The sequence below is a fragment of the Geotrypetes seraphini genome, chromosome 6, assembly GCF_902459505.1.
Source record: "Geotrypetes seraphini chromosome 6, aGeoSer1.1, whole genome shotgun sequence".
In the NCBI taxonomy this organism is placed as follows: Eukaryota; Metazoa; Chordata; class Amphibia; order Gymnophiona; family Dermophiidae; genus Geotrypetes; species Geotrypetes seraphini.
Genome location: NC_047089.1, coordinates 206498055 through 206511371, shown reverse-complemented (window position 1 = coordinate 206511371; position 13317 = coordinate 206498055). Strand labels below are relative to the sequence as shown.

General features: G+C 41.2%; 1 protein-coding gene across 1 annotated transcript in view; it reads left to right on the top strand.

Moving 5' to 3' along the window:
- The window catches only part of GFPT1 (glutamine--fructose-6-phosphate transaminase 1), a 122884-nt gene extending 114230 nt beyond the window's left edge, over positions 1 to 8654 (top strand). Inside the window, exons 17-19 of the mRNA XM_033948412.1 lie at positions 195 to 362; positions 2834 to 2995; positions 7477 to 8654. Of these exons, the coding sequence (XP_033804303.1) occupies positions 195 to 362; positions 2834 to 2995; positions 7477 to 7521 (375 nt within the window). The 3' untranslated portion in view covers positions 7522 to 8654. The remainder of the gene's footprint in view (positions 1 to 194; positions 363 to 2833; positions 2996 to 7476) is intronic.
- Positions 8655 to 13317: the final 4663 nt, after the last annotated feature.

Here is a 13317-nt window from a genome sequence, read left to right as displayed (position 1 = left end):
CTGTAAGGTAGCAGAAGTACAAAAAAGCACACAGAGGCGGAAAAAGCCACCCTCTTAATGTGGATTTAAATGTTGAGAATTGGAGGGGAGGGGATTAAGGCAAAGAAGGGTACATTTGTCATGAAAGGGATGCCCAAGACATTTGTGCAGTCTCTCTATTTAGAACTGGATTGAAATATTCTTTCTGTCTCCAGAAAATCAAGGAAATCACCTACATGCACTCAGAAGGAATCCTGGCTGGAGAACTGAAGCATGGGCCTCTGGCATTGGTAGATAAATTGATGCCTGTAATAATGATCATTATGCGTGATCACACATACACCAAGTGCCAAAATGCCCTACAGCAAGTGGTGGCAAGACAGGTGAGCAGCATGGGACTCCTCACTATCCCCCACACCTCATAAGAGGGCTTTAGTAACATGCATTAAGCAAACAGAAAATGGGCAAAAATTGCTGATGAGCAGACAGCAGGTTTACACATGATCTTACAAAGGGTGTATATACAGGAAAACGTCTGTTTTGTATCTGCATTAGAGAGTTGCACGGAGACAGAAATCCCGCCCGTCCCCGCCAGGATCCTCTCCGTCCCCACCCGTCCCCGCCAGGATCCTCTCCATCCCCACCCATCCCCGTCAGGATTCAGTCCGACCCCGCCCATCCCCGCAAGGAATTACCTCCATCCCTGCCCGTCCCCATAAAAAGCAGCAATTATTTCTGACAGGATCATCAATTCCACAGTTTTTTTGTGTTTGCACTGCTGTTTTCCTTGTGGAATCTCTTTGGTGGAACCTTTTTTTTTGTTTTCTGTTCAGGTAATTAACTTATAAACCCCCTCTTTTACTAAGGCTGACATGTCCATTATTTTATATGGATGAACCCTGCTTCCAAAGCCTTCCATCCCCATGGGAGTCACGTTGGCTAGAGGGGGGTCCCCGTGGGAGTCCCGTGGGCCAGCGGGGGGGTCCCCGTGGGAGTCCTGTGGGTTAGGGGGGAATTCCCGCGGGACCCCCGCGATCCCCATTCCCGTGCAGACCTCTAATCTGCATGCAACAGACAGATGCTTCACATTTATTTTATTATTTATATACCACTTATAGCCTAAAACTCAAGAATGTTGGCAATGTTAACAAGTCTGTAAGTCTACAATATCAACGGGAAAGACTTGTAATGTAGTAAGGTTTATGATAGTTAGCAGTACCCTCAGATACCTGAGCCGTTGAACCATTTTCTGCCATAAACTCAGAGAGCAGAGCTGCCCATTAATTATCACGACCCCTGAAGAAGCCGAAAGCTCGGCGAAACGGGTCCCGTTGGGCTTGGACAGCGCTTTGAGATAAGTGCTGTTTGTTATTTATTTAGTCATTTATTTATGCACTTAGAGCACTTTATTCAATAGATGTGCAGTAAAAATCAAAAACTAAGCACTTTAAAAACAGCAGAACCCGATGAATGATACTCTTTACCTGTATAAACTGTTATAAGAATCTTTGATGGTTCAACGGCTCAGGTATCTGAGGTTACTGCTAACTATCATAAACCTTGCTACATTACAAGTCTTTCCCATTGATATTGTACACTTATAGCCTAAGTAATTTACATTCAGATACTCAAGCATTTTTCCCTATCTATCTAATGTACTTGGGGCAATGGGAGGATTAAGTGACTTGCCCAGGGTCACAAGTAGCAGCATGAGATTTGAACCCACAACCTCAGGGTGCTGAGGCTGTAGCTCTAACCACTGCGCCACACACTCCCACATTGCTCCCAGATTCTGGCTACACATTTATGCTTTATCATTGGTTACCAATATTATATAAGATGCAATTTAAAATTTTAACGTTGACGCATAAATCGTTTCATCTGCAACAGCCAAGTTATCTTAATTCTTGAACCATACCATATACTCCATTACGAGCATTAAGATCATTACAAGATAATAGGTTGGTTTTACCATAAGTCAAAAGGACTAAATGTTCAAAGGTGTTCTTTTATTTAGCACCTAAGCTTTGGAATCGGCTTCCTAGTGAGATTAGGTTAGAGATGAATTTTAAAGCTTTTAAAACCCTTTTGAAAACCGCATTTTTTCAAAATATTCCTCAGAATGACCATAATCATTGATTGTTTATATTGATCCTCTTTGGGTGGGATCCAGGGAATTAATCTGCAAAAACAGCAATGTAAAATGATATTTCTATTTAAGATAGGTCTTTTCTCTTTTTAATGGAGTTCCTTTCTTTTTTCTTTTTCTTTTCTTTTCTTTTTTTTCAAAATCTTTATTCATTTTAACATATACATCAAGTGTACATTAAAATATGAACACAACATATTACATTATCACTTGATAATTCCATAACAATATATACCTAAAAGATTTATATCCCACCCCCATCTCATATCTATACATGAATAATATAATTCCTATGTATATTAATCAATTAAATTATGCACATATATATTAAATTATCATAACCCACCCATCCCCCATTCCCCCCCATTCTGTCAATTATCATATAAGGAAAAAGAATAATAAATTAACATTAATCATTATGATAATTTATTATTGGCCTCCACACATCTTTAAATTTTTATTTTTTTATAAATCTTTATTAAGTTTCAAACAATCATAGTGCATAACAGTTATTTACACAGGTCTGAAAACCTGGCAGAACTTTCAGGTAGTGGTAGCTGACAAAGGAAATAGTATAAAAACATAATGCTAATTGCCCACAGTTATAGGATAATTTTGAGGCCCAGCACAGAGAGTTCTTCAAAGTAAATGCAATGTGCATTCTCTAGGAGCATCTTAACCTGTTTTCTGTTCTCTGCACTGAAGGGACGTCCTGTTGTGATCTGTGACAAGGAGGACACCGAGACAATCAATAACATAAAGCGAACGATTAAAGTCTCACACACAGTAGACTGCCTGCAAGGGATCCTAAGTGTCATCCCCTTGCAACTGCTGGCTTTCCATCTCGCTGTTCTGAGAGGATATGATGTAAGCTGAATGCTGATATTTACAGTCTTATAATGCTAAGGAAGATTATTCACATGCTTTTTTTTTTTTTTAATCATGTTTATTAAAGAATCAAACTGAACTGGCCCAAATAGTACAAAACGACGACAGAACATAGTATGTACAAGCAGACAATACAACTACAGGCAGTTTCAAACAACGATATCAACAATACCCCAGAACATCATCCGCCATCCAAATAGGAGTGAGGTGTAAAGCGTAGTGAACTGGTCCCCAGCAAACACCAACCTATCAAAAAGCAGGATCTGGAGAAGCACCCCAACAGAAAAGAAGAACCAAGTTCCTCCGATCCCTTCTTTTTTTTTTTTTTAATCCCCATGCCTCTCCTGTTGCCAGAGTACAGCCAGGAGGGCACCAGCATACACACACCATCCATCCATCCATCCACAGACCACTCATACAGACTCAGGAAAATTCTAGCCCCTCCTCCCCCCCCCATCCCAGTGCAAGAGACTTGGATTATTCACATGTTAATCAATCCCCTGTCCCAAGGAACTTACAATGAAATTTTGAGTCCAGTTAGGCTGTCGCATGCTTGGGGGCACCGGTGGTCGAACTGGCCCTCAACACTTGCACTAATGCCAGTCTGTGAAACTGCAACAAACCTTTTATACTGTGTCAGAATTATTCGTTTAGTAGCTCATTTATTAATTATCTCACGCTAATACCATGGGCCCTGCAACATCCATAAACCGTTAGTAAATGACCCACATTGTAATGCTTAGTCTACCTCATGAAGAAATAGAGCACTTTTGAAATCAGGTGTGTTTGTGCCTAAAAATATTTTGGTGTGATGTCCTACCTAGACAAGATGAGCATCAGTCACTCTTTGTTCAGAGTCCTCTGAAATTTCATATGATTGTGGCATAAGTTCCCAGTAATTTTTTTGTTGTTGAAAACCAAACTCAAACACAGGGATAGGATGTCCAGCTCTGCATCATGATTTACTTATTTCTAATTATTTAAGAACCTGATTCTAATTGGCCAGTTTAAGGGGGTAGTTATTAAAGTGCATTATGACCATATTGTGTGTTAAGAGGCAAATAATGCACATTATAGCAATATTGCATGATAAAAAGCAGTAACGTGTATTTATATTACTGTAACACACATTATGATGCACCATGGGATATGCAGCAATGAGATACAAAGCATTCAAAGCAAAGATGATAAAGGGGATGGAACTCCTCTCGTATGAGGAAAGACTAAAACGGTTCGGGTTCTTCAGCTTGGAAAAGAGACGGCTGAAGGGAGATATGATTGAAGTCTACAAAAATCCTGAGTGGAGTAGAACGGGTACAAGTGGATTGATTTTTCACGCCATCAAAAATTACAAAAACTAGGGGACACTCTATAACGCTACAGGGAAATACTTTTAAAACCAATAGGAGGAAATATTTTTTAACTCGGAGAATAGTTAAGCTCTGGAACGCATTGTCAGAGGTTGTGGTAAGAGCGGATAGTGTTTCTGGTTTTAAGAAAGGTTTTGGACAATTTCCTGGAGGAAAAGTCCATAGTCTGTTGTTGAGAAAGACATGGGGAAGCCACTGCTTGCCCTGGATCGATAGCATGGAATGTTGCTACTCCTTGGGGTTTGGCCAGGTACTAGTGACCTGGATTGACCACTGTGAGGATGGGCTACTGCCCTTGATGGACCATTGGGTTGACCCAGTAAGGCTATTTTTATGTTTTTACTCATACCCACTAAACCAGATCTACCCATAGTTTTGAGTTTTGGTCTGACCCACTAAGGCTATTCTTATGTTTTATCTCATTACTATATAAATCAAATAACAGAGCTTGCAGTGAACACCACAAGTCCTGTTATTCTGACAAAATGCCAACAGCTTTTTTTCCATTTTGGGAACACTGGGCCACAAAGCTGCAGTATGATGCTTGTGGACAGTTCCCAGCTGAAATATTGTCTCCCTCTCCCCAGATAGCCTCTTCAACTCTGAAGCCCCCCCCCCCAGGCCTGTCTAGCAAGTCCCAGGGGGTGTAATATAGAAATATAGAAACGTGATGACAGATAAAGGCCAAATGGCCCATTCAGTCTGTCCATCTGCAGCATCTACTATCTCTTCCTCTCCCTAAGAGAACCCACATGCCTCTCCCACTCCTTCTTGAATTTAGACACAGTCTTTGTCTCTACCACCTCTTTCATGAGACTATTCCATGAATCTATCAGTCGTTTTATAAAAACATATTTCCTTATATTACTCCTGAGCTTATCACCTCTTAACTTAATCTTATGTCCTCTCACTCTGGAGCTTCCTTTCAACTGAAAGAGACTGGCCTCATGCCTATTTAGGTACCACATAGGTATTTAAATGCCACATAGGTATTTAAATGGCTCTATCATATCTCCTCTCTCCCACCTTTCCTCCAAAGTATACATATTGAGATTTTTAAGTCTGACTCAGTATGCCTTATGATGAAGACCACCAACCATTCTAGCAGCCTTCCTCTAGACTGACTCTATCCTTTTGATATCTCTTTAAAGGCGCGGTCTCCAGAATTGCACACAATATTAGTCTCGCCAGAGCCTTATACAGGGGCATCCTACTGGCCATACCTCTCCCTAAGCACTCTAGCATCCTTCTAGCTTTTGCCATCATCTTTTCAACCTGTTTGGCCACCTTAAAATCATTACATACTATTACAGTGATCCCCAACCCTGTCCTGGAGGATCACCAGGCCAATCAGGTTTTCAGGCTAGCTCTAGTAAATATGCATGGAGCAGATTTGCATGCCTATCACTTCCATTATATGCAAATCTCTCTCATGCATATTCATTAGGGCTAGCCTGAAAACCCGATTGGCCTGGTGGTCCTATTACACCTAAGCCCGACTTCTTTTTTGTGCACAAAGGTTCTTCACCGCCTCAACTGTATTTCCTTAGATCACTCCAGAGCCTATCACCTCTTAACTTCATCCTATGCCCTCATTGCAGAGTTTCCTTTCAAATGCAAGAGACTCGCCTCGTGTGCATTTACATCACGTAGGTATTTAAACTTCTCTATCATATCTCCCCTCGCCCGCCTTTCCTCCAAAGTATACAGATTGAGATCTTTAAGTCTGTCCCCATATGTCTTATCAATGCAGTGCTGGTGCTCACACATAGCCTGGCACTGAATATCCGGGGCTAATTTAGACGGTGCAGTTCAGTTGGCGGCAGTTTTGTGAGCCACCTCTGGTGCCTACTCTGTTTCCAATCCTTTTAGGCTGGTGGGGCCTGGGGAATCCCTACCAGCTCATGTATTTAAAATTTGAGTTGGGGGGGCATGGTACCCACTGTGCCTACTCATTTTGACAGTTGGCCCATCCCCCAAATTTGGGTCTTGGTATGCCAGTGGCTTAAGATCTCCTGTAATAGCCTTTTGGGTATGCTAAATCACCTGTTTGAAAACATTTTTAATGATATGTTCAGCTCATGAGCTCTGGTGAACACAAGTCAGCAGGTCAGCTAAGGTGAATTCTCCATTTCCCTTACAGAAGGGCAAGGTGGGTTGAGAAAATGACTGAAGGTTCAAGACCCAGTTTCAGTTCTTTTAAGCAACGTGTAAATTTTTTTAAAAAACAACATATTAAGAGACTTGCACATGCATGATGTGAAACAACCTTGACAGTAAAGAGGGAAGCTGAAAGTTTTGGACTTATTCAAACTTCTATTCTTTACTGAAGGATGTGTTTACATTATAGAGGATTGAAGCTGGGAAAAGCTAGCTGAAGAATTGTTTACAGAAGCTAAACTGCCTATCAGTTTGGGAAAAGATTAGGTTTCAAATTGATCAGACAGTATCTGGAAAATGTGAAGTAAATGCTCTCTGGTTAGGATGAAGGTTTATGCTTGTTTCATATGGTACATAGACAACGGCGCGAAAGACAAAAGCGCGCGCCGACAATTGAGCGCAGCGCGCGCCGCTCTAAATTACAGTTTTTAGGGGCTCCGACGAGGGGTTTTGTTGGGGAACCCCCCCAGTTTACTTAATAGACATCGCGCCGGCGTTATGGGGTTTGAGGGGTTGTAACCCTCCACATTTTACTGTAAACTGAACTTTTTCCCTAAAACAAGGAAAAAGTGAAGTTTTCAGTAAAATGTGGGGGGTTACAACCCCCCACAACGCGGCGCGATGTCTATTAAGTAAAGTGGGGGATTCCCCCCACGCCCCCCCTGTCGGAGCGCTAAAAACAGTAATTTAGAATGGCGCGGCGGCGCGCACTGCGCTCAATTGTCTGGGCGCGCCTTTGTCCTGGCGCGCTTTTGACCTGACACCGTTTCATATAGGGGGTGGCAGGATGCATTAGAACTCATGAATGCTAAAGCCTTTTACTGCATTTCATCCTGTTCTCCGATAACAAGATCGTTACTGGTGCCATATGTTTTGAAAGGCTGGTGTAGGTGAAAACATTTCCCCAAACCTTTCTCTTTCTTTTAACAGGTTGACTGTCCAAGAAATCTTGCCAAATCTGTCACTGTAGAATAAAGACCATCTATAATGAAGAGAAGAGAAAAATAACGGACTTTTTGTATCAAAATATCCTCCTTTTATAATCTTTTGGCAACTCATTTAGATAACTTTGTCTGCTCTACATTGTCTGCCCAAGCTCAGTTGTGTTAATTTTGATTTCATGTGTAGCCCGCGGTTTCCCCTTTTAAATGGTTTGAATCACATTTCAGGGACAGGCCTGTATATTTATGTTTTTCATAACCAGGAGGAAGAATTTTAGATAATTTCTTCCACCTTTAAACCATCTGTGTTGTAGGAAACAAATGGAGCAATGAAACCAAGTGTCTTCCTTCTACCATTTTCAGTTTCTCAGTTTAAGTAATAGAAACCCTTTTACTAAAGGGCATTAAGTCCTTAATGTGGCAGTAGTGTGGGAAAACAGGCTACCGCAAAATGTATTTTATGATAATTTTGCCTGTTTTCACAGGCACTACCTGATTTTTCTTAAAATATTTTTGTAGAGTGGTTGTTTCATGGGCGGGGAGTGGGCATTCCTGCATTATCTGGCTAGTGCGTTCTAATTACCACGCCAAAAGGGCTTGATTCTATAAATGGCACCTGACCACGCAGTTGTCAATCATCTGCTAGGTGTCCTTTATAGAATCACGACTAACGGCACCCAGGCGGACTTAGGCTTTGCTAGGTATAGTAGAGGTAGGCGCCAGTTTTACCTGGCCAGATTTCCTGGCGCCTAACTCCTGTGCTTTGTGACACTTAAGTTTACCGTGCCTCGGAGGGCATTGGAGGGCTCCATGACTTAGGCATCACAAGGTGTCATGCTGATATCCATGCGCAACCTTAATTGGTAATACAAAGAGAATTTTTTTTTAAAATCAGTTTTTAATGGCATGATTAGTTATCACGCCATTTAAGCAATTAAAAAACATTGAGTTGTGAGTGAATTTTACTTAGGCATCCGCAATTAGGGTGCCTAGTAGCACCTAACTTAGGCACCATTTATAGACTTGAGCCCTAACTGAATAATGCAGATTTAATGCAAGAGCACTTGAGGTGGCAAGTGCTCCCATGTTAATTTTTTTTTGCAGGTCTCGTATGCTAATCGCAATATTAGTATATGACCTGCAAATAAAAAAATGAAGAAAAAAAAAGTCCTAGAAAGTGCAGCTTTAAATCTGGGCTTAAACTAAACTAAACTAAACTAAACCTTAGGTTTATATACCGCACCATCTCCACAAGCGTAGAGCTCGGCACGGTTTACAGGGTTAGGTTGAAAAGGAGCTACAATGAAGGGTTATAGGAAAGGAGCTAGGAAGATAAAGAACCAAAGAGCGGGAGGTGTTAGATTTTTGAAAAGAGCCAAGTTTTCAGGTGTTTGCGGAAGGATTGGAGGGAACTTGAAACTCTGAGCGGGGATGTGAGGTTATTCCAGAGTTCTGTGGTTCTAAAGGGTTAAGAGTGTGGGAAAGCCCTACGTTGGAATGCATTAAACCCGGAGTTCAGTGCACTTTATTAAAAGGGCCGTAGATGAGCAATTTCAGGTCCTGTGTGGTTATCCTTTTTTTCCTTGCTCCATGCATCTGTAAATTCATTATTCATTGAAATGCTGATAAGGCATGAAAGACAATCCATATGACTCAAAAGCCCAATTTGTTTACCTAAAGGTGAATCACTTTAGCATAATTGTATTGAACCCCAGATTGTAGCTCAGGTTTGTTTTGTCTATATTCATCCCTAACTTTATTTTTTTTTTTTAGTTGATTGGACTAGTCATATTACAAGCCAGTGCAGATATGTGCAGACATCTGAAAGAGAAACATTTCTAGCCACACTCGAGCAATATTTTATGAAACAACAAAATTATAAGGTTAGCCAAGACCTCAGCTATCAGATACCTTCAGAATACCTCTCTCATGTCATAGTGGTGATACCATAGCCTGAGAGCTGTAGACTAGAGAAATCCAAGGCGTGGAAATTCTGGAAAGAAAAAAAACAGCTTGCTGCAGGACATTGACTTAATTCTTTAAGTTGGCCTTTTCTGGCAAACATTTCTAAGTACATTTTAGACATTTTTTTAAGCTTGCACATTTTTTTTTCTTTCCTGAAGTTGCAAGAATCTAAATCCTTGGGGAAAAAATATGGAGCCGTTCTAAAGCTTGCAAAGCAAACTCGCTTCTTGCATTTGCCTCTGTTGTGTGGAAATTTAAATCTGGCCCTAAGGCTCTTTTAAAGACAGTATTAAAAGTTCCCCTGCATGCTCTTCAAACCTAGAGACCCTCACAGTTCAGCAGCCTCGAATGTTCATTTTTGCCTTACCTCACTTGCAGTTTTTTTTTTATCTGTTTAAGGCCATTTGTTTGCAGCTTTGCAGGATTTGTCAATGTAGAAGAAATGGTGTAACTTGTCCTGGGAATTTGTGTTTATATGGCTAGGTGGCTGCATATCTCTCCATCTGTAGGGAAACTTGTGAACTGTTGATCTCAAGCACTGCAGTGGCTATGTGTTTGTTTCTACTGGTACCCAAGACAATCTAGAGCTTCTTTTAAAGAACTGAAATCAGTAAACTACCACGGGGGAAGTATGGTTGCATTAATTAGAGTGGAGAATTTACTGTGTTTCTGAGTAAGACTTTCCAACTTCCAAGCTCATGAGGTAGGGTTGGACCTGTACAGGTTTGGGTTGACTACCTTTGAGCTTCTGATACTGTACCAGGGGCCAATGAACATAATAGCTCCATCTTGTTCATAGATATGTAGCAGAGCATAGATTCGGGGCCTGGATTTTTCAGCACTCATATAACATTGAAATGAATTATGTCAAAATCCTTTAGTAAATAAGGACCTCAAGTTGTTTTACTGACTAGCTTGACTGAGTTCTATTTTCTTTTCATAGACTGGGACATAGGCTGCAAAATTAATTTATATAAGTAACAAAGTGATGAGTGAAATGTGGCATGAGCTTAACCTCCCCAAATCTTATAACTGCGGCGCAGATGAGATAGTGCTGATGCCGTAATGACAGGTATCTAAATGTCTTGAGACCCGAGTCTCCCTACAGGGTGAAAGATCTATGTAACAGATATGAACAATTTAGTTCATTTGTCTTAAGAAAGTGGTGTGATGGATTTTGCAGAGCTCCTCGCTCTCTTATTCTTTTGTAATTTTTAAATGCCCAAGTTCTTGATTCACTCGGTCATTTTTGGCCATAGCAAAGAGTGAATGTGTTTTGCTGATTAGTAACTCTTGCAGAAGGAAATGAAAGCTACAAAATAAGATATTTTATGTAGCTTGAATAAAGATTTTTTTTTTAAGCTTGCAAGGGGAGGAGGTGGCATCGCAGATGTCCTGTTTATATCTCCTCAATATGTTTTTTTTCTTTTTCCTCATATTTTAAGTTATTGCATTTTGTAATGAGGTTTGCAATGTATTATGCAAGCCAGAGTAGTAGGCTGGTCTAAAATAGAATATTGGAAATATTGGGATGAGGTGGAGTGGGGGAGGTTTGTATGCTGTCTTATGCTGGACCTTCTAAAAACACACATGGTTATTTTCACTAGTCAAACCTACAATTGTTTGGGAGTCATGAATTTAGTTCAGGGGTGTCAAAGTCCCTCCTCGAAGGCCGCAATCCAGTCAGGTTTTGCCCAATGAATACACATGACATCTATTTGCATGCACTGCTTTCATGGTATGCTAACAGATCTCATGCATATTCATTGGGGAAATCCTGAAAACCTGACTGGATTGCGGCCCTCGAGGAGGGACTTTGACATCACTGATTTAGTTGAATTCAGCTCTGAGGGCAGCTTTGTTTTCGCTTTGTCTTGCTTCAAAAAAGCAGTCAGTTTATGAACACTACGGTCTCTCTGCAGTATTTTTTCCAAGCATGGAATCTTATTCCTTTTTGTCCATATTTATTAACAGTCTGTCTTTGTTTTCTGAAATCAATCATTCCTTCCTACAAGGCATATAGCAGTACATTACTCGTTTCTGTGGTCCAGATGTCCACATTTTATTATCAAATAATGTTCTGTAAGGTTGTTCGTGGAAGTAAGCAATTTCAGTGCAATAGTGAGTGGCGAGTATGATTTGTCTTAGAAAAGCCGATAACCCCCGTCAGTTACATTCCTATATATTGAATTTTGTCCCAGTAGGTTGAGCTTAACAAAGTTCACTAACATTTGCTGCTAGATTTGGAGTTGTCCACCATGCCAGTATGTCTATAAAGGGTGGCACTTTGAGCCTAGATTAACAAAAAGGGGCCACTGCGTTACCATGTATTATGTACCACAGGGAGGCCTCATTACTAATGCACACTTATAGCATTAATGCTTGTGAACACAGTCTCACACTTCAGCACCTCAAACCCTTAGTGTAATCTCTTTACTACATTTTTATTTTTACTTTTTATTTTCTACATTTTTATTCCACACTATCCAAAATTATAGGTGGATTACAACAAACATACACAGTACTAAATGAAACAATAGTCAGTGAACAGTTAGTGAACATTAAACACTGAACCAAAACGGTTAGACGGTGGATACACTCATGTAGACCCCCATAGGCACAAAGGAAAAGAATAGTCTTGAGCTTTATCTTGAAAGGTCCAAAGCTGGACAATGTAAGGAGAGTTGAAGGCATAGCATTCCAATGTTTAGGTCCTATGTCACTGAAGAGAGATCTATAAGTTTGTAGCCACATAATACTTTTGAAGAGCTAGTGACCCTCTGGCCCTGTCTAGAAGCACCACTGAAACTGTGAGACAAGGAAATTTGTTATGGAGAAGGAAACCTATATTGAGCAGGAATTAAGCCCACAGATATCACAGTGCTTTGCAAGGATATGTTGGATCTGGGACTGGCATTCTCAACCCAGTCCTCAGGACACACTTAGTCAGGTTTTCAGGATACCCACAATGAATGTGTAGGAGATAGATTTGCATGCCCTACCACCATGTATACATATTTATCTCATTTTGGGTATCTTGAAAACCTGACTGGCTTAGGTGTGTCCCAATGACTGGGTTGAGAACCCTTGATTTAGGAGAAAACCTGTGAATGATGACTAGACTTTTGAGAATAATTTTTAGAAAGTCATTTTAGTGCATATGTGGCAGTATATACACACAAAATATATTTTATAAAATGAGGACAGGCATAAAAATGTGTGCTTTTACTGTAGGCATTGTGGTAGCGCAGTCTGGGTATAGCAAATATGGAATTGTGAAGTATGTGCTTTGATTATTACATATACCAGTTTATGCATATACCATATTTTTCGCTCCATAAGATGCACCTGACCATAAGACACACCTACCTGTAGAGGAGAAAAAACCAAGAAAAAAAATTCTGAACCAAATGGTGTGCCCTATATATACCCTGTCCCCCCTCTGGTAGTCTAGTAGTATGTTGGGACAGGGTACAGGGCACGTCTAATGGTGGGCATGTCTAATGGTAGGCACATCTAGTACCAGCCAGCCAGCTCCCAGCCAATGCCAAGCCAGCCAACCCACCTCCAAGCCAGCCAGCTCCCAGCCATGCCAAGCCAGCCAGCCCCAAGACAACCAGCCAACCCACCTCCAGGCCAGCCAGCCCCCAGCCAACTCCAAGCCAGCCAGCCGTAAGGCAGCCATCTAACCAGCCAACCCATCCCACCAGCCAGTCCCAAGCCAGCCAGCCAGCCCAAAGGCAGGCAGGTGTGGTGCACCCCCCTTCCCCCGGTACCTTTTTTTGTCATCCCGGCAGTCCAGTGCACTTTCCATGCTCCTGCCTCGGTTCCCCTGCTCTCTTCCAGTAGCGTCAGCGGCACAGTG